The 23,012-nt window shown below is 38.6% G+C and overlaps 1 protein-coding gene across 1 annotated transcript in view; it reads right to left on the reverse strand.

Annotated features, from left to right (window-relative positions):
* Positions 1–11,985: 11,985 nt before the first annotated feature.
* Positions 11,986–23,012, reverse strand: part of cxxc4 (CXXC finger 4) — a 38,134-nt gene continuing 27,107 nt past the window's right edge. The window contains exon 3 of the mRNA XM_032564204.1: positions 11,986–14,718. Within this exon, the coding sequence (XP_032420095.1) occupies positions 14,674–14,718 (45 nt within the window). The 3' untranslated portion in view covers positions 11,986–14,673. The remainder of the gene's footprint in view (positions 14,719–23,012) is intronic.

Below are 23,012 nucleotides of genomic sequence, written 5' to 3' on the forward strand. Positions count from 1 at the left end.
GATACACTGATACTTTATTAGATGTCACCCCGTAAAAAAATCACCTGGTCACTATAATTGTATGATTTTCAGCTTTATCAGCCCTGACGCGTAACTGGCTAAAATATCCTAACTTTTTCTAATCAGTGATTAAATTCTAACAGGTTGTGTCATATAAACATTCTTCAATGTGGAAAATATTTCTCAGGGAGAAAGAGTTAACTTATTTTCACGATTAGTTAGATGTCAAAACATTAAGTCAGAGGAAGCAGAGAAAGGTTAGAAGATTTATTATTAAAAGAAACTGAACATGAGACATGTTTATGTCTCATATAAACTGCTAAAGAGTGTGAGATTTTCAGCAGATAACAGGAAGACTGAAAAAGTGTACAGCAAAGTTACTGTTTTATCTTTAAGAGTTTTTAACCTCTGCCTAACATAGAACATGCCAGATTTTCAAATATCAGGGTTAAAATAATGATCTACATTCTCAATTGAATATATTTGGCTGCCATCTTAACAATACTTGATGTGCTCACCATCACCATGCTAATATAAGGTGATAAAGCAGTTTACATGATCAATTCCTTTGGCGATTGACACTCAAGCTCCCCTGTACTGCATGTTTTTGGTGTCTCCTTCTTGCCACATACCAGGCTGATGAACAGGCTTTAGCAATACTAAATGTCAGGCAGAGGAGGTCATACAGTCATTTGAATCAGGTCTGCTGGAACAGACACATCTAAACATGTAGGACATGGTTGGAAACCACTAGTGTAAACAATATGTAAGCATGAATCCATCCTGCTTTGAATCAACCCAACAGTTCAAGCTGGTATAAATGCTCCAGATACAGACACGCAGTTTATGTTAAAGTGATGCTTCTTTTTTCATACACAAGCTTTGTTGGTTTAATATTATTTTCTGTCTGCCAATATCACAGCCTGCTACACAGCCTCTATATTGAACTAATAGAGTTGTTGGTGAAACGTCAAGCCCTGAAACAGCAAACCAAAACATTGTTCATATATAAACTATTCATAAACTGTTCTTGTGTTAATCATAAGCAGAGCTACATCAAAAATATGCTCATGCTCACCACACAAGTGAGTCAATTATAGTCAGGCGGTTAACAAACTTATAGATCTGTTATGCAAAATTCACATTTTTATGCTTTCATTTGGGTTCAAGTGCTTCTAAAAACAGCACCTAAAAACTCTCCAGCTACGTTTTTGGCAGTGTTAATGTTTTTTTTTTTTTTTATCTCTGGTGTAATAGAGTGGTTTGTTGCCCCTAGTGGTAGAAATACATATATACCTGTTCTAGGTATAGTTCTTAGTAGGCCAACTTATTAGGTTGGGTTAGCCAGAAAAACTGTACTGAAGTAGCTGTTCTGTTCCTGCGTTCCACCATTAAAAGACTTCGTCTCCACATTCCTTCTGCTTGTTCTTTCCAACCCCAGAATATCACATCTGGAAAATGAGTTATTGCAAAAACCTCCTGAATGGTAAGTTACATTTGAGGAGAACTGCACCATTACCTAGCAACCCTAGCTAAATCCAGCCAGTCACCTAGCAACCCAAGCAGAGCTCCAGTATGTTTGGTCAGCTGGTTTTACTACGTTATGCACTGTATAGTGGCTACTGGAAAAGACAAGTGTTTTGATGTTAACTTACCACTCAGAACCCACTTACTGCATTCTTGTTAGTTGTGCAGGAGGGTCTAAATCTGCTTTCCAAAGGTGTAAGGTTGTGGACTGTAAATGTTGAGTCTGAGGGGCGTGGCCAACAGCAGCTTATTTAGAATTAAAGTGACAAGAGGCCCTAAAGAGGCTCATTCTGAAAGGAGCTGTGGCCACACTGAAATCTCATTATCTTAGAATAGTTTAGTGCAGCCAGTTTGGTACAATTTTGTGACACTATTATGTCACCAAAATCTATGAGGGATGTTTCCAACATCCTGTTAAATCTTAACTTGAAGAATTACGGCAGTTCTGGAGAAAAAAAGCAATCCAACCCAGCTCTAGAGACATGTACCCAGTAAAGTGGCTGGTGAGTATTTATACATATATAAATAATCACAACTTGTTTTTTTTTCAGTTCTCACTTTGCTCCCCAGTCCTTCTGCAGACCCCTGCTGCATGTCCCCTGATTGCCTGGCTGAGTTCACCTGTGTCTGATTACACACACACCTGTCCCTGATTATTTCTGCTGAGCATACAGCCTCCTCATTACGTCTCATCTCCCAGGGCTGGTTTGTCACGGTTGTGCTTGTATTCACCACTTTTTATTTATTTATTTTTTTATATCATAAATCAATGGTTTTGTTGAGGTACTTAACAATTTATGGGTTTAAATTGTCCATTGTTTGGCTTAAGCAGATGTTCTACAAGGAAGTGTGAATTTTTTATGTGAAACTTTGCAGACAGGATTACGTTGAAGAAAGAGAAGTAACTGTTGTCTTGATTTCAGTGATCTTTCACACATGGATTTTGCTCGGCCCCATCAAATTTTTCTTTGCTTCTCAAAAGAACCAGCAGCCATTATGCTTTGCACTGTAGTGATATTTTCCACCAACCAGTTCCTCCCGTTTCGACAGAGTGGGGAAATCATGCCTTTAGTCACTCTGTTCTTTCTGCTTGGAATATTCTCCCACCTGAACTGAAAATGTCTGAACTTGTCTCATTTAAAACTTTCAGTGAATGAAAAAGATTCCCAAATTTTGCAAGTGTCTTAAAAATGTTACAATTAAAAATTGCACATTTTAACCTTTTTTTACATATATTTTATTATATTGAGACTAGGAGACAGTTCTACAAAGAGCAGCATGTACAAGTAATCATTCATTCTAGTGAGTTTTTTAAATTATTTAAGTTTGCTATACCACCTATTCTTGGGTTTTAGTTTAACAATGGTTGCTTACGTATAGGCAACAACTCATGCTGTTACTTTCAATACACTTTCACTAAATAAAAGATATATTCCACAGGCATCAATAAATTATGTAGTGTTTGCAGTGGGGCTTTGAGAATCCTAATTAATCCAATTTACCCCATTTAAACCGCAATCACTTTGGGGGAAAAGGGGCTTGGGGGATGAAATGAGAAGTTATTAAGCAATTTTGCCAAATCTAATTCTATTTTTATTATATAATTTGAGAAAGTAAATTACGACCTCCCTTGTGTCTTTTTGCTCAGCTTGATTCTGCTCTTTCCCTCTGTTTCACACAAACAGAGGGAAGCGGTTTGTGAGAGTAAACTGTTTCTTTTCTTTTCTCTTCTTTTCCACTCATCATAGAAAAACTCCTACACTTTCGCAGAAGATTGAGTGCATGAGCAGAAAACTTGTGCGCACTCACGCACCTAGCCCAGTGCTGTGGAACAGCCATCAGTCAAAGTGTGTTGCCGCTGCAGGTCTGGGGGCATTTACATAGATAGATGATAGAGAGATTATGGGGCACAGGGGTTATTAATCACACTGCTGAGAAGGAGAAGAGGGAGTGCTTGCTGTCACTCTTCTCCTCTGAGATGGCTCTTTACCCTGAATATGTCTTTTGTGCCATTTCCTGTGTTCTATTTAATGCCATACTTAGCCACAGCAGTATCATGAAAGCTTTTGCACTCTACATGGCTGCAAAGTAATGCAAAGGCACCTTTAGGTAAATTAATATTTTATATATATAAAATATATTGCCTTGCAAAAAAAATTCCATTAATTGTTTTTATTTTTCTACATCTGTTTTTATGATTGCACACTGAATGGGTTGTTGTCACTGGAGCTACAGCAAACAGGATCTTCAGCCTGAAGTCGGGGATCAGAGATTAGAGATGGTTTGTTTGGAGGAGTGATTTGTTGTAATTTAACCACAAATAAATCAGATGACAGTTTAATGAATCAAATAGAAGTTATTGAGGGAACATCTAGACATAGAAGATGATGAGTTTGAAAGTAAATTTAGAATAACCCAAATTAAAAAAATATATCTCCAATTTGAAAAACATATATGTAAAGAAGAACATTTGTCCCAGGTGACATCAAGCAGCTTTATGTTATTGCCAATGTGATAAACATTACCTGGACTTTGGTTTAGTGTGGTGTACACGACCGAAAGATGAAATAATAATAATCCCAGTTTACACAAACAAAAACAATGCAGGTGTCAAAGCTGTTTTCACCAACTAAACTAACTCAAATGTTAAAAGTCTAATCCACAAGAAAATAGACATGGAAACAGGTGCGTTGTAGTTTAAGTCAGTTCCAATTAAAAAGGAAAATAAGCCTAAAACTGCACATGAGAAGCATTTAAATGGTGTTTGTCTTTGTACTACTGCTTTTTGCATTTATGGGATTACCAGTAACTTGTCTTTGCTTCAACAGTTCAGGAACACCGTAAACTCCTCTCAGTAAGCTCAACACTTCTTTAAAAATTTGAATAGTCGTGCGGTTCAGTGTTTTATAGCAGCCACTATGTAGCACGTTGTATGAATTTTGAATCGGGAGAGGCTAGAATGTGCCATTGTAAGACTGGCTGGATGTGATAATGGGGTAATTCACAGCGACAGGTGAAGTACTCTGTTCCTCTTGGCTGTTTGCTTCGCTAAATGTAGCCGCCATCCTCTGACCCCAATGGGACATGACATTTGGATCCTCCCTGTCCATTCTCCTCACAGCCTCTACTCCCCTTCCAAACATTCAGCTCGCTTATCAACATGTTCGTGGTCTTAGTGCAAATTGAAGTTGCAGTCTGCAATTGGTGATGTTTTTGTCTTCTTTAGGCTTCTTGATAACTTTAATGGTCCCTTCTAGGTATATGGATGGATGAAGCAGTGTGCTGTAGTTGGTTGATGGATGCATAGATGATGAATAGAGGGGGGATGGGTAAACAACAGATTCACAGAGTTATTCACAGCAGATAGGTGAGTGAAAGCCTTTTCAGTGATAAAGTATGTTAGCATGTTTCTTTTATTCTGATTACATTTTTCTATAATGGTTTTTTTATGATACTAAGTTGAGCTGTAAAGGACAAATACTGTAGATCAACGATGTATCCCATGCAGTAGGATTAAAGGCAGTCTGTATTCAGTGCCTGGAACAATTATTCACACAACTTTATTTTTTTTTACTTTTCTTTTAATGTTAAAATACAATGAAGTTTGTATTCCAAATAAAAAAATCTGAGGTCACCTAATTAGAATATATTGAAAACAAAAGTTCTGGTTAGATATATAAAAAAAATAACTTTTTAGCCTTTTTGTGGCTGAAAAGTAATACTTTACGTCAACTTGAATATCCCCAGAGCAAAATATAGTGGTGGTAGAATCACTCATATTTAGCGATATTTTTATAATTATATTTCAGTTGGTAAATGACTTGGTGCCTGCATCACTGAATCTGAATCTTTTAAAGATAGCTTTAGGCATCTCATCCTTCAGTGTACGTTTGCCTTAGCTGGTCACCATGAGGTTCAGCAACACAGTGTTATGTATGAGTCCAGACTATAACCTCACACAGTGTTTTACTGGCCTAGACTGCAGGAAAGTTCATCCTGGAGTTCCTTTTTCCCATAACCTATACAACATTTATCTGGATAACATTTGTTGCATGGTGGTTCATATTTGATATGGACTGTTTTTATAATTAAAAAACCTCAGCAATATATTTTTTAGCTTAAAGTGAACCCAGAATGCTTTTTTCTCTCATCATTCCCTTTTGTACTGGGGAACAACGGAAATGAGGCACAAATACTGTTAAGTTTTATTGTGTTTTTCAGGACATTTAGTTTAAAAAAGTAACTTCACAATGCTTCCAGGTGTTCAACTGAAAATTCAAACTGTTTCATTATCCGTACGGTAACATCACTTCCTTTCCTTAGCAGTATTTCATCACCATCTTAGCCTGCAGCTGCTGTTACTCAAGCTTGTTGACAGACTGAACTCTCTCATCCAAGTGTTTCCAAGGAAATGACAACTTATTACATTACTGACCTAAGAACAGAGAACTGCTGCTGTGGGTTGAATGTCAGGAAAATAATCACCTATTTCAGTTTTATTAATAAACTACCTTCTCTTATATTTTGATAAATATTTCATTAGGATTTGATGTGACAGAACAACACAAAGTGGTGTTAGACTTTCAAGTTCCTGCTCTAAATAGGTGAGATTATGTGTTTTTTAATAATTACTGCAGTATCGAAATTATTCAGCCACTTAGTGATGAACATCTTTAGCAATTAGTAGAGGAAATCTTTGTTGGTAGGGCCTGTTGCATATCTGATTGCTAGGTAGAGAGCAGCTTCTGGTAGCCTTTCTGGAGAATTGTATCCCACTTCTCACAGGAAAACATCTCCAGCTCATTAATATCATCGAGTCTGTGGCGTGTTGCTGCCTTTTTCAGATTCTAAGTATAAAATCTCTTCTGAAACCAAGCCTTTGATTTTGAAATATGTTATAATATTTGTTTCATTGTCCAACAGAACAGAATCCCAAAACATCTTTGGCTTAATTATATAGTTGCCATGTTGTGTCTTTAGGAATATTCTGGGTCTTTATTATCTTTTTATAACCATTTTCTCTTTGTGCACAAGACAGTGGTCATTTCTCTAAACATTTGGGCAATTCTCTTTATTTAGCCACATTTATAGGCGCATTAAACATTATCATCAGCAGTCCGTGTGTTTGAGGTGTTCTGACTCAACCATTTTGACGTAGTCAGTGAAGTACTTGATTGGTTGCACCAGGCATGAATGACACACCAGTTGACAAATATGAGCTGCAGAGTTCTGTTTCAAGGGTTTTAAAAATTTGGAGTCTGCAGTAGTCCCTAAAGCGTTTACTGTTGAAGTTGGATGAAATCCTTCAATTTTTTTAAATTACTAAAGCAGTTTTAGTGTGTTTTTATTTTATTTAACAGTTTTGGATTTTGCCAATAAACCCAGTTTTGAGTGGAAGGTGGAACAATCTTATGCAAAACTGTAAACCCATACATTAGGCTGAACAGGTGATATTTCCCGGTATATTTTATATACATTAGGCTCTTACGGGGACACTTTCCTGGATTCCAGCCCTGCTGACTTTGATTGCCTAATTCCTCAGAGATCACTCTGAGACTCTGGCTGCCACAGGCGTTGACAAGATGTGGAGAAATGTCGCCAGCCATCATGAAGCCAAACGTCCCAATCAATCAGTCTTCCAGCACCTCCCTGTATGTGTTTGAATGTGTTTTGGTGCCGGTGTGTGTGCGTGCGCCTGTGTGCATTTGTGTGTGTCTTCCAGGTCGACATGTGAAGAGGACAGGTAGGGAGACCCTAAAAGCTTCTTCTTCCACATTCATCAATTACGGCACAGAGGAAGGTTGTGTCTGTCAGGGGGAGCAGATGGTGTGTGCGTCTCGCTTTGTGTGTGTGAGAGTGAGTGAGACAGGGTGAAGGTGTTAGTCAGAAACAGAGAGAGGTGATGACAGAGACAGAGAGAGAAATGTATGAGATAGAGATGTACAGATGTGTGAGGGAGATACGTACAGGTGTGCTACACAGAGAGAAGCCCGGCATGCTCCGTGATGGCTGCAGGATAACTAATCAATCTATAGCTGCTTCGCAGGAGGGGGAAGGAACAGTCAGGCAAGATTAGTGCAGAGAGAGAGAGAGATCATGTCATTTTGGCACACTGCTGCTTCCTTGCTTCTCTTTTAGTCGGCGTCCTCCTCACATACCAGCCTATAGACACACATTTCACTGTATTTGGTTGGATTTCTTCAGAAAGGTAAATGCCAGTCACCTTTTATGACTCCTACACCCACAGAGTTTCCAAGTTACTCAAATTACTTGAGCACTTCACAACTTCTAAAACTTGGCAGCTCACTTAGCTTGTTGAATGAGTGAATGAAGTGCATATTGCAAAAAGGTTTCAATAATTTTCAGCGACTTGCTTTGACAACACAGACCCAGAAGCCGATTTTCTTTCAGTGAACTTTCAGAACTTTAGAAATCTACTTTTCACCCAATTGTTGCCCGTGCAAATCTTGCTTCTTTCCATGGGAGTTTTTTTTTTCTTCCTTTTCCTTCTTTCTCGTTTCTCTCCTGCTCTTAACTGTGTACCAGCGGTTCTAGGAGCTGTCATATTGCATCAGCGCTCTGCTGATTACTTCCACCTTGTCTCCCTCGTCAGGAAATGATTCTGACACGCACTCACACCCAGCTTTCCCTGCATCAATATGCGTGCGATGGAAAAGCTGCAGACAGTAAATAAATAATGAAAGGCAAGGAAGCAGGAGGGGCGGGGGGGAGGTTCTGTATGACATTTTCTTTATCCGTCTCTTTCTCCGTCCGCTGTATGCGTGAGAGAGTCATTGTGGGAAAGCGGCATACGTAATTGCATGTAAGTATGTGCACTAACAAGTATCTGTATCCTAAAAGTTGGAAACAAATTAAAAGTTCAATCTTAAAAAATTATTTCACTTTTCGAACGATCTGATAGAACTACACAGACCTGACTAGTTCCATAGCTGAGGCTAGACAGGAACTAAACATGAAATTAGAACCAAAAAATGCAATGAATTTGTTTTGAGTGAAATGTCAAAGCACATTTTTTATCTCTAGTGCAAAGAATCTTTAGAGCCCAGTGTTAATTTTCCCAGTCAACATGCTTAACATGCCATTTATTTGCATGAAATTAATTAGTTGCAAAACATATGCCAGTAGTTCACACATGCACAGCATGGTGGTGGCTGGATTGTGTTGCGGGATGCTTTCTTTCAGCATGGAAGGAAATTGATCAGAGTAATATGGATGGAGATAAAAACAGGACAATCCTGGAAGAAACCCTATTAGTGGCTGCAACAGAATGGAGACTGAGATGAAGGTTCATCTTAAATCAGCACAACAGAAAAAAAAAAGATAATAATCATAATCCCACACCACTTGATTTACCATCATCCCCCCTAGATTTATCACCAGGATTTGACACTCATTTAAAAATCTCAAAACATGGCCACGCAACCACTCTGTATTATGTACTGTATATACAAATATTTTTTCTATTTGTACTTTTGATATATACTGTACATGCATATTTACTGGAATTTAAATAGACAAATACAATTGGAATGACTTAATGGAAATGAATACTTCCCAGTGGGAAAGGGTGGGCAATATTTTTTCAAAAGGCAACAGGAGGTTTCGGTGATGGCCAGTCCATTGGCTGAATGCAATTTATTAAATAATGTTATTTAAAATTAATTGCAAATTCAGACTTATCTCGATTTATTCAGTGAACTTTTGCACATCATAAAACAATAGAATGTTTTTCATTATTTGCTAAACCTTAAAACACACCTGATGTAGTAACTGTTTTTGAAGTAACAGACTTACAGAATAGAGCAAATCTTTATTGTTGTCGTTGTCTTACCAGAAGTTGGTCACATAATCAATCTTGCATCAACACTGCAAGATTGACTGTCAGAAATAAGTTGGATAATAAAAAACAGTATCTAAAAAAATTGTCATAATTTTAGATTGGTTGTAGATCACTTTTAAAAAGCTGTTCTGAGGCTAAGAACTATATATAAAGCAAACATAAATATAAATATAACAAAACATCACCCAAAAAACAGTTTAGTCTTTATTTAGAGATTAATAGTTCACAAAAAATAAAACATTTTGATATTCTCCCCATGAAGGTATTTCTCTATCGGCTTTGCAGATTTTTGTATATTTAGAAACATTTACCTTTGATAGATTTGTAAATTTTGATTTTTGTCCATTGTTCTTTACAAAATGTATTTTTAAACTTCGCCACAGATTCTCAGTTGCATTTAGCATTTGGTCTTTGACAGGGACTTTCTAACAGATAAATGCTTTGAACTAAACCATTTGATTCTATTTGTTTAAAGGTTTTACTCAGTTGGGGGTGTACGTCCTCTCCAGTCTTAGATATTTCGCAGTCTCTTAGAGGTTTTCTTCCAGGATCATCACCTTTTTAATTCTGTCCATTATCATATTAACTTTTACTTTCTTCACTCTCCCTGCTGAAGAAAAGCACCCCCCAACATCATCCTACCATCATTATGTTTTGTAGTGTTCTGGTTTTTAGGGTGATGGATAGTGTTAGGCTTATGCCACACGCAGTTTGCATGAAGACCAAAATGTCAAATTGTGCTTTCATTTGACCACAGCTCCTTCTTTAACATGCTTTCTATAACCTTATTTCATATTACACTTCTTATGGCTTTCTGTCAACAATGAACTTTTCCTTGCCGCGCCACCATAAAGGTCAGAATTGTGGAATAGTTATCATGGCAACAGCTTCTCCTGCCTAAGCTGTCGGTCTCTGCAGGTACTTCGTAGTAGTCATGGCCCTCTTCAGTGCTTCTCCTAGAACAGCTTTGGAGTTTAGGAGGATACCCATGTCTGTGTAGATTTGTAGTCTCCGTTTTCACAAAATGGCTTGAACAGAGCTCTATCATATGTTTAAACCTTATGATGCTGTTTTATAATCTAACCACTCTTTAAACATCTCCACAACTTAATCCCTGACCTGTCTACCGTGTTCCTTAGTCTTGATGAGGCTGTTTATTCACTAATTTTGAACTTGGTTGCACTGGATTTTATTTAGGGATATCAGAGTAAAGGGGGATGAACACAAATGCATGCCACAAGTTTTGTATTTGAATTTTAAAAAGAGGTTTGAAAACCATGTATCCTTTTCCTTCCACTTAATAGTTTTACACTAACTTGGTCTGTCTTGTAAAATCTCAATTAAATATTTTAAAGTTTGTGGTTGTAATGTGACAAAATGTGAAAAACTTAAAGGGCTTCCCACATGTGTTTTTGGAACATTTACAACATTGAACTTACCTTCACATTCCTGTTGTAAACTCTAAAATTGCTAATCTAAGAAATCTTGGAAGAATTTACAGTACCTATGTATTAATTTAGGAAAAACAGCTTAAATATGGTTGAGGATGATAATTAAATGTGCTGTTAATTTACAGAACTATTGTGAGGTCTGGGGTCTTGTTATGTAGTATTGCCACCACGCCAAGTCACTTGCATCCTTCTACCCTCTGAATCGCTACCTCTCCACCCTGTCAAACCAAGAAACTGAACATTACCTCTGGGGCCCGAGGACTTACAGAATCCCAGTTTCAGAGCGAGGAGTGGGAGGTGAGGGAAGGATTAGAGAGGAGCTGTCTCTGATGTTATTTAATCTCAGAGGCCGGGGAGCGAGCCAGCCGGAGCACTCCTGATGCACATCATCAGCCTCTGATGACCAGCCAGGAAGATTGGGTGCCTCAGATGCTACATCGCAGCCAAACGCCCCCACTGCAGAGCACCGTCTTCCTGTCCGGCTCTAACCAGTCGGCAGCTCAATTTGGCTGATGGCAAGCGTGCTCAGTCAGGGGAGAAGTCGGTCCCGGATGATTTCCTCCTTCTCTGCTCGCCTCTCCTCGAGGCTGACACCCCTCCCCACCTCAGCCATCGTCCAAATGTGCTTCTGTCCTCCCTTTCCCTCCCACTGCTGCCCCCCACCTCCTCCCTCAGCATTATTACACCCCCTCCTTTCCCCTGATACTCAAACACCCTGCCATCACTCAGTTGCTCACGTTATCTCAGGAGCCTGTCTTGCTTCACCCTCCCACCTTACCAGCCACCCTCCTCTCTTTTGCTTCCTGGCATCCCTCCATCCCACCCATCCTCATCCCCCCCCAAGAGCATTCCAGCGTGACAAACCACACGGGATTTCACAAGTCCTTTAAAGTCTGCTGCCTCTGGGAACCGCTCGTCTTCATGCAACATTTTAGTATTCGAGGGAATACGTGACTGGGGAGGTAACCAAAGCTGTTACATTTCTACTGTCTCCTTCAGATTGTTATTGTTGGGGATACGTTCCAGCCGCATAGAAAGCCGCCATCGGAGGATCTTTGATGATTGTTCTTCTCATCTATTAAATTTGTCTTTATTTCCATCTTGTGTATCAAATATTTTCCGTCCAAATAAATATTTTTTCTTTACTGAAGCTCATTTTTTTTTATTTTAACACATAAAAGCATCACAACAACAATATACAAATTCTTAGTAATCTTTAAAACCAAAAACACATTTACACATGCAACAATAGGGTTTCAGACAATGAGTAACTTATTGAATAACTTTGTTTTTTGGAATGTTTTAATGCCGCTTTGCAGTAGACTGGACTGCTGTTTTACTCCACTGAAGAAAAGTCCAGACTATACTTTAGCTTCAGAGCAAAATCTGTCTACCATTCCGCATTTAATTCCAGATTTTCCACCGTAGTTTACAGTACTTCATTGGGATTTCTTCCAGCTTTCATATTAACCTTCAGTGACCCCAAACAAAACGGTACCAAAAAGATATAACAACTGGTGTAGTTTTGTGAGAAATAAAAGGTTGAATTATCTAGGGGAATATGACCTTCTGTCAGCATTTAAGTATCAGGTGCTGATACTAACAATTAGAAGTGCAGCTCACTAATGCAGAACAATGTGCCCTGTTCTGGAGTGTGTCCACACAAGTCAGTCCCCATGCCTGCTGCCGCCTTCACACTGGTATAAGTGGTTTTAACATTACACACACAAAAAAACTGCTGGGTTATTTCTTAACTCAATTGTTGAAACAAAAGTTGAATGGTTTTAGAAAATCAGAAATCAGGACCCAAGTTTCATAGGCTGGCAAAGAGATTAGATATGAGCATATAAGGAGTGTATCAAAAAAAAAATTAAATAATTGTCTTAAAACCTTCAGGTGTATCATTTCTAGAACATTATAATTTGCCAAAGAAAGTGCCAGAGTGATCAGACCTTTTGGCACTGATTGTATAGTAACGCAGTGCTGTTGCTCCCCCGAATGCTGCTGGGCACTCCTGGTCAGAAGGCTACTACGCTTTTGATTTGCTTACAAGTAAGACAAATTTGGTTGTTTGGAAAGATTTCAGTTAATGAAAAATTAAACTGAACTGGAAATTAAAAGGTCATCACTCATCAGTATTGTTGTAGTGACATGGATCCTAACAATGTCTTTCTTTTCATTTTTATTTTGTGTAAATACATGTAAACAGCGAGGCAATATTATTGTTAAACTAAGGTTTACATACCATGACAACCTGATAGCTGTGATTATACTGTTGATGTCAATGCTTTGTGTTAATGATTAACACTGGAGATAAAACTTGATAACTAAATGCAATGCTAGCCCTTTAGCTGCTAAGACTGCACTTTGGCCAATCAGTTGGTCAAAAAGTAAAATTAAATAGGTAAACTACTTTTATTATTTATCTTGATTTAACATATTTATTTCATATATGATACTCTACCGTTCAGTTTTATTTTTGAGTTTTAAGCAATTATGTACTGAGGAAAAAAGTGTCCCATATAGATTTGGTTTTTTACTTGGCACACATTTAGCCTGTTCGTTGCTAAGTAGTTAGCTCAAGCTAATGCTAGCTATGTTCAACACACCCACTTTGACCAAAGACCTTGTCATAAAATCGAATGGAGAGGTCCTTTTTATACTGTTTATATAAAGTTATCCAACAGTAGTTGCACCCCTGGTGGATTAAGCAAGTCTTAAAATAACACAAAAAGTTTTTTTTTTCTTTTGCTTTTCTGAATATATTTCTTCTGGCTGGAAGCAAAACTAACATTTTGAAATGGCCCAGCCAATCCCCTGATTCGAATCTCATCAAAAACCTGTGGAGGGAGCTAAAGATTAGGGTTATCGTAAGGAGACCTTTTCAAACACTTGGCGCTCGTCACCAATGATATCACTGGAAATGTGCAAAAAGCTGGTCAGCAATTACAAGAGTGAGCTGATTGCTGTAATGCTGATATTTTTTCCCAATAGTTATTGGTATGAAAAAATGTTGACATTCCTTTAAATGTAAATAACAATTGCCAAATATTTTTTTCCACAAGATTGATACTCCTCATCTGATCATTTTTAATGAAGGATGTACTGTATATCCAGGTTAAAATTGATCATTTCAACCCTCTCTTTGTTATCGTTGAAACATTTGTCATTTTAACCAATCTTTTCAGTTAAAAACCTACTCCAGAGTCAAGACACTGGAGACACCCTATTTTGTTAAATCAACCAAAGTTTAGATCACTCTGTGTTTAACCCAAGACTGTTAGCAAAATAACCTGAATTTAGTGTTGTTTTTTAACCCAGCAGTTTTTAGAGTGTAAACAGAGTTAAAAGACAATCCTAGAATATGACTCAGTTTGGGGAATAAATGTTACTGAAATGCGAATATGAGGAATGATCAATAGGCTCAGTTATTGCTCCAGAGTGACAGGTGTTTGTTTGATAATTGATTCTTGTGGCCTCTTCGTTTTGTCAGATTCAGTGTGTTTGTATGATTGTCTGTTTGAGTTCTTTACACAGGGCTGGCTGTAAAACCTACAGCCACGACACTGAAAACACATTCATAGACACCAAAAATATACATAATGATACTGTCAAAAGGTACAATAATTACACAGGAAAAAAGGAAATTACAGAGTTAAAACAACACCATTATGTTTTTGTTTATCTTTGTGTCTGTCCACTTTTTCTCCTTGCGTCCTCTTCAAAAATGTTTGGGCCGCGCTACGTGCTGTGTGTCCATGAAATTCTCCTGGCAGACAGTCAAGAGTCCTGCCTGTCTTCCTGCTGCTGGATGGAGGTCCACTTCTCATTTTTCTAAAAGAACCACCGAAAAGCTTCCCCGTTGTTTACCGGCGTCCTCTGTGAGAGACAAAATGTGAAAAAGGAGGTTTTAATTTGTGGGCTCTGAGGTCAAGTGAAGGTCAAAAGCAGGAAGCCTTCAGAAATTTCAAACGCAATTGAAAGCAGAGGGGTTTTTTTTTGTTTTTTTTTATTAATTCAACAATTAGAAACAGTCTGAGTAAAGTAAAAACCCTAAAGGCACTTGAAGCCCGACCACCAAGTGTTCCATCAGAGAGCCAGCCAAGGTGATTACATGCACGTCCCACCCACACCCAAATAATCATTACGCTGGATGAAACATTCGATACAAATTCCCATGGAGCAACAATGAGGCATTTAATTACTGTGAGCTGGAGCCGCAGTGAGGGGGAACAGAGCATCATTTCAATTTGAGCCCGCACCAGCAGTTGCCCCACCTCCTTCTCTCTAAAAACCTCCATGCCGCGTGTCCTGAAACTCATTTAGAAGTCAGAGACGTGAAATACCAGAGTCTCCTACCAATCCCCGTGACCAATTAGCATATTTTTTTGTATGTGTGAGAGTGTGTGAGGGAAGAGGGTTAACAGAGGGGAAATGGTGCATAATCACAACTAAAATCATTTTAGCTTTAGGAAGGGGCAATTTGACATTTTAATACCAAGTGTCATTGGTGGCTCCTTAAAGGCTGATGACGGCTGTAGCATTATCCTTGAGTTCACAGGCTGTTGACCAAGCATACTTGCTAACCTCGTTTGTTTTCTGCTTGGTATTTAGGGTTTGATGAGACTGCTCTTTAGTGTAATCAATGCAGTTTGAGCTGTACTGCATGTGTGACTGCAAATTAAAAGGTATTCAAAGTTCTTAAATTACTATTACACAAAAAAAATTAAAAGTTGTGATGTTGGAAAATTTGGTTTACGTGAATCTTATATGTTTTATTTCTGATTATCAAAGGTCAGCTTCTAAAATACACCTCTGAGATAATGTTTGTTAAAATGGATCAAAGAAAGTGTTTTATTTGTGACCTAAACTTATAAGTTTGCATAGAGCAAACTTGCGAGTTTTAGATTAATTTTAGATTAATTTTGAGCGGTGCCAGTCATTGTACAAAACAACTAAATTAGACACAACTTTATTAATTAATATTCAGTCATTTTCCCCACTAAAATAAATGTACCCAAATTACAATCTGCATTTTTCTTAAATCTTATGGAGTGAGAGGCTACTGCAACAGAAGGTTACTTATTTCTGTGATTGGCACTGCAACCATGCAACTAAATCCTAAAATTAATTAACCTGAGCAACAGCAAAAATAATGTCTGCACACATCTTCTCTGATCATGATACCTCAGACAAATCATCCTGGGTAACACATCCCACTACTTGTGAAAGAGTTAAGACTGGATCACTGCGGCTGTGTCAGTTGCTTTAAAAAGCAGTTCTTCCAAGACACAACTTACAACTGTCTGTTCAAATGGACAACAAAAGCTCATCACATATTTCGGGTGCATACATTCTGTAAAAACCATTTACCGTATATTCACAACATATTAACCAATTATTATTATCCTTCCAAGTGAGTAACAGAGGAGCCCAGAGCAGCAGGGGCCCATCGTCACCAATTTAAATCCATGAGGGAAATGAAACACCATCTTATTTGAAGCAGTCAAGATGTTCTCACACATCTAATGTCGACCTTTTTTACTAACCTAATAGCAATGAGCTGATTATTGCTGCATGTCACTGTGACTCTATTCATTTACATCTGTCACTTTCTATGCAGTTTAATAAATTACTATGTGAATTTTGCTTGTTTTTTACAGAGGCAGAATAACAGAAAGGATGTCTCAGTGACATGAATAAAAGGAACTGTCTAGACATTTTTTGAAATCTTCTAAAGTATGAAGAAAGAAAAAATATTTTATGGATAGATTTTCTTCCGTAGAGAGATGTGGCTGCATTGTTACTCTAGTTTAATATATGCTGTAGTGGCTTTAACAGTTTAGTAAGGAGGCAACAAGATCTTGTGACACAAGATGTCGAGATATTGAAACAATATTTCTCGGCAAAAAAAGTTCCGTCTCCAGAACCGCTCTGAATTTGCTGGCAATGAGTGATTTTATGTATTTAAGGGAGTTCAAGCTATTATTAAGATGCTACTGTATTGTATGTCTGTTAGGTTATATAAAAACAAGTTATTTGAGCTCGACTGTGTACTGACTCTTGTACTGAAGAAGGAAAGGAAGTAGTTGAGTTCTTGCTCTGTAGTGTTGAAGGACCAATCTAAGACTGCTCTTTTGACAACACCGGCTAGCTAACAACAGTCAGTTACACTGAAGAAACTTTGATCACTTTTTAAGCATTTGAGGGGCAGCATTTTCAGTAGTCTGTTGAAAAAATGTGGTTTCCCAAGGAAACATTGCTATGTCTTCATTATTTATCTTTTTCATCTATATTTCACCGCATGTTGCATAACGTTATAATGTAGGATTACTGTTATATTTCAGATCAGCCTTCAACACCACCAACCTAAACATCCTCCACCCGAAGCTAATCCAGTTCACAGTGACTGTCAGTAGATCATCAGCTTCCTAACTGACCAGCAGCAACAGGTGAAAAGCATCTTATCCCAAACAAGAGCCAATAACACTGGCACACCCCAGCAGTTTTCTCTAGCTTTTCCTGTTCTCTATTTACATAAATTACTCAGGATGTAACTCTTAAAATTTGCAGATGACACCACTGCTACTGGTCCTCTCCAGGACAGTGATGGTTCACTGGTGCTGTCAGAACCACCCAGAGCTAAACCCACTAAAGACCATAAAGATGACAGTGGACTTCCTCCCCTCACCATTCTCAACACTACTACTATTGATCATTTCCACTTCATAGCAACCACCCTTTCTTGGGACTTGAGCCCTCAAACTTAGACTCTCTATGCTATGTGTGTAGACAACTCAAGATGTACAACCTTCCCCAAGAGCCAATGGTCATCATCTACACTACCATTGTTCAGTCTGTCCTGTGTTTACCTTCACTGTGTGGCTCATCCACAAAACAGGACAAATCCAAACTACAACAAACATTAGGTCTGTGGAGATGATCATAAGGGCTCACATTCCCTCCATCCAGGACTAAGGGTCTAGGGACAGGAAAAGGGCAGCTAACATCTTTGCAGACCCCACACATCCTGGACACGAAGTAATATTTTACTTCAGGTTTATGTTACAGTGCACTATTTGCTAAAACACCAGCCACCACAGAGACTGTTTCTGTAAACAGTAAAAACATTACAAATATTAAAACTTAAATATCTTAGAATATGAAAGATATTTAGTGCAAAACAGAAAAATAAACTAAAATAAACACTGACATATTGAGAAAGTTCTGAACAATTTGTTCCAGACAATCATAACAGTGAACATACAATGAGTGGTAAGCTGTTAACAACGCTGAAGTTAGCTTCACTTTAGAGTTAAATTTTGGATTGATAACAATGTCTTTACATTTTATGTAGAATGGTAGACAATACAAATAATTTGGAAGTTTTAAAAGTACTGTGTCTGGCTAACTGTTAGCTGTACGGTGGCCCTGAGGTGCAAATCACTTCAGCAAATTGAAAGCACAATTACAAATTACGAAAGCACTACAACATTAACGAAAGCACTACAACATTAACAAAACGGAAAGGGTATGTCCCAGTTGGAGACCTGAGAGATCGCTGATTGGACGACAGTGCTTTTGAACCGGAAGTTATCGCTTGTGCGGGTCGGCCCGTTGTTGCGATACGTTATAGCGTCCGCCATATTGAAAGTGGTTTATCTACCAGCAAGTTAATACAAGTAAATGGACCGAACTTCATAAAGTGCCATTCTGCAAAGTATTTCAAGTTAATGAATGCCACGGACACAATCTCTCACACATTATTATATATAGGAATGAAAACAAAAAACAAAAACAAAGGACGTTTCAAACTTTTTGATGTGATTTAATTGTTTTGGGGCACAATAATTACATTTGATACAGCTGATTCTGATAAATCGTTTTTATTGATGAACACACACATACCTTTACAGTGATGTATTCATGAACATATTAATACAGTTCCATAATTCAATGTGCATTTGCTATTTCAAGATATGAATTAAAAAACCTTATGTAAAGGCAGTGGGTCCACTTTGTACAGTAAAACCGTTAAAACTAGTCCACGCAGTACGTTTTCTCCACTGCCACTGTCAAGATGGCGGTGATGTGATAGGACTCTGCGAATACGTATTCATGCCTATTGTTCAATCAGTGATTTCTTAGGTCTCCAAATGGGACATACCCTTTCCGTTTCGTTAATGTTGAAGTTCTTTTGTAATTTGTAATTGTGCTTTCAATTTGCTGAAATTGTTTGCACCTCTGGGCCACCGAATATAGCTGCTAGCAATGCTAAAGTTACCGGTTTAGATTCCTATTGGATATAAAGTAAAGGGCTATTTCTCAGTTTTTTATAGTGCCTCAAGAGTACATTTATCATCTTTAGTTATAAGACCAAAGAAAAAATCTAAACTATATAATTCTACACTCATGGGTTCAGTAAAATAGAACTTGTAGACCTAATTAGTAAAATTAATGAGAAAAGGGGGATTTTTTTTTTTTTCAAAAAATATTGTTAAAATCTTGTTTTATCCTCATGGACCCTATATTGTGTATTATATTATATCATGAGCTGGATGTATTGTTATACCCGTAGGACTAAATGTTATTTTCTTGTAATTAACTTATGCAAACTTGAGTTTAAGTAATTTGTTTTCTGTTTAATAACTGCAAAATGATCACATCTGAATCAAAAACTAACTTACATTTTTAGCCGATTTCATATACTATAAAGAACAGAACATAACACAGTCTTTTGTATGGTAAAAAATAACTAAGACAAGTTTAGCCTGTTGAGTATCTTAACAACTTTCCATGACCTCTTTAGACTTTAATAAATCAGTACGGCTCTACCAGAACACCAGACAGCCAATATGCAAGCTGAATGGTCTGTCTCCCTGCCTGCCTGGACATATAGGATATTTTATCTTGCACTGGTAAAACAATGAGAAATGTGTAAATAGGAAATTATTAGGTTAATATAAAAACTTCTCAGCTGACACATTTCTCAAAATTAAAACTAGATAGGCTCTGTAATTTGTAAAATTTTTAGTCCATCTGTATTGTAATTTTTCCTATCAAGGTTACTCTGAAGAGAGCAAACCTGACTAATGTGGAGGATGCACATCTGCACCTTCCATGGTGGATCTGCAGGGGCACTTTAAAGGCTTAAACCCATTTCTGTCAGCATTGTAATGCCTGGGGAGCTGAAGCAAAGCAGAGAGTGAGGCGAGCCGAGAATGTTTATCTTGATCCATATTCTCACATTGATCAATCCCTGGTGGAAGTGCGGCTCACCAGAGACAATAATGACCCTGATCCGGGCACTCGGCATGTCTCTGTTTTGTTAAGTTCCCCGCGTTATCGATCCAGTGGGGCTCTTGAGTGCTGCTTGGATTCACTCCCAGGCCATCTCTCCTCAGCACACGGCAGTGACCAGGCACAAAGAAGGCTCAATTAGCACCGGCTCTGCGTTGTCTGCTCCCCCACCTTCAAAATCACTCCATCAGCTGGTAGAAAGGGAGGACGGAAGAGGGGAGGGGGTGGAAAGACGGGATAGGAAAGCTAGAGAAAAAGAGAGAAATTGAACGCTTGAGGAGAAGGGAAGCGCTGACCGTGTTACCTGGGACACGGGAGCAATGCCAAGGTTTTACCTCAAATCAAGACTCTGAAGCAGCGGCTGCGCCTTATGTTAATGACGGTGCCTCTGCAGGAAAGCATACAAAACAACCCGGCTGCAACGACACACAAAGGAACATAAGAGACAATTTCCTGCACAGGCTGTAAATGCACACAAGAAAAAGTGGCAAACTGACTCCAGGAGACGGAAGAATTTCACTAGACCTCGAATTAACCCCACCACATCACCACAGTAGGCAGGGTATCCTAAAGTGTCTGCCGGTGGCTCTGGGTGATAACAGCACAGTAAAACTGACATGTGGTGGAATAATTCTCCGCTGATTCTGGTGAGGCAGTGTGAGGTCTCTGGGCTGCCAAGACGCCCTGTGATCCTAACCGAACCTGGCAGGTGCCGTTAATGTTGCAGACATGTTGTCAGCTGATTTGGGCAAGGTGGTGGAGAGACATTATTGGCTCGTACGGGAGAATGAATCATAAGCAAAGTCAAAAACCACTAAAATGGTGCTCATATCTGCTGGGGACTTAAGCCTTCAAACGCAATCTTAAGGATCCAACCTGTGAGTCAGGTCCAAACTGTTTTCTATCCACACAAACAATAAAAATGCATGAAATGTCCTCAACCTCCCAGCCCACCAAAGCCCCGCTCCTCTTATCCCCTGCAGCCTTGGCGTCACTCTGCGCCGGGGCCAGAGATAAACCACTCAAGACGATGAGGATGATAATGGCAGACGCCGCAGCGCCTCAAAATTCAATCAGCGCCTGGACGTCAATGCGGATGAGTGTAAAAGTGAAATATGTTCGCCAGCGTGTGTTAAAAGATGCCACACAGGGCTCAGAGAAACAACAGCGAGAGATGTGGAGGGCCATGAGGGAAAAAGAAAAGAAAAGGAGAGAGCGAAAGAGAGGGGGAGCGAGAGAAAAATGAATATAATGTGTTTCAACTGCTCTGCTTCCCAGCACAATCCCACTGGCATTTTGAGCAGCGCTACTTTAACCACAGACTGTGAATAAATTACCCTTTTGAACTCAGGGTGATTGCAAATGTGCCCCGGTTTCTCTTGAGACATGTCTGGCACTAACCCTCAGCCAGCCTTGTCACAAAGGCCCCTTCACTGCCTCTCCTCCCGCCTTCCCTCCCTCCCTTCTACAGTACTTACAGGGCATACACACAGGCAGGCATAACATCATGAAACTTTTAATTTCCTGTAATTGCTGATGAATTTTCTATTTCTTTCCCAGCTATAAAAGGTGCATTTCCACAGCGAGAAGCTTTTCCAGGATTCAGGGTAAAATTCTGGGACCATTTTACCCTTTTGTTTTGAGAGCAGGGACCAGAGCCAAATCAGACTGCCAGGGTACAAATAGGGACAGGTAGAGAGGTAGCACATTTTTCTTAAAAGAAATTTTCACTGCACCTCGTAGTTGTACCTAACACCCTGAAATTGCCCTGTGTGTCTTTAAGAAGCTCCTGCTCTTCCCAACAATCCTCTCTCAGAACAATGCTTCTCCATGTTGTAGATTGATGTTTACAACCGTTCACAGGAATGTTGTAGTTTGAATAATAAACTCAACACTTCCTCCTGAGGTTTGCTCATTTCTGCAGCCACTAGTCTGGTGGAGCTATGTGGGGGAGGGGTGATATGTGAGGTAGGTGCTTGGCTCAGGACTGAATCTCCAAGGAGGAGCATTGTGGAAATAGGCTGCGCTTTTCTTTGTCTGTAAAAAAAACAAACAAATCCAAACATCATTTTCTTGATACTTGATGTTGCATATTAGCCACCAAAAAACTTTTTTATTTGTATTAATTAGAATGGTAGCCATGGGAGACTCAAGGGTTTGTCAATCAAATCACTGGTTAAAGCAATGATTTGTGTCTGATGGGAAATGACATTATAACATACTATAAAGCTCAAAAAAGTCAATTTTGCATAATTTATTTTCTCTCCCCAACACCCAGTGGGTACACATTTCAACAACATTTGGAGAGGCAGCATTTAGCTTTTTAGCCATAACTATTATGAAAAAAAAAAAATAATAAAAATAATAATAATAATAAATGAATTGGTCTGATTTTAATTGAAAGTAGAAGTCATTTATGTGGTTGGCCGACAGTTGGATCATAAAGTGGAAATGCCCATAACTGATGAACAGGGTAAAATAAAAGGTTACAAGAAGTTCCAATATAATTCTCTTTTTTCCATTTAGCTTTTTGTTTCAAGGTGCTATGCTATATAAAGGAGTTATAAAGTTATAGTTTCAAACGGTTATCATTTCTCTCATTACCTGTCCTATGGTTTAAAGACATTTTAGGAATTTTATGCTTATATTCAAAGCCAGGATAAATCCAGACCCCTGGAACTGAGCCCCTTACCTCCCCTAAATGTTCTCCCAGGCACTGTAATGGACTAAATATAATTGTGCAGGGCCTTGGCAACATGATTTAGGTCATTTACATGCTTCAAGATTACAAAGGGAGGAAAAAGATGGAAACATACAGAAAAAGGAGTACATACAAAGAGACAATGGGAACAATCAATAAAGAATCAACATTC

This window comes from Xiphophorus hellerii, chromosome 5 (genome assembly GCF_003331165.1).
Source record: "Xiphophorus hellerii strain 12219 chromosome 5, Xiphophorus_hellerii-4.1, whole genome shotgun sequence".
Lineage (NCBI taxonomy): Eukaryota > Metazoa > Chordata > Actinopteri > Cyprinodontiformes > Poeciliidae > Xiphophorus > Xiphophorus hellerii.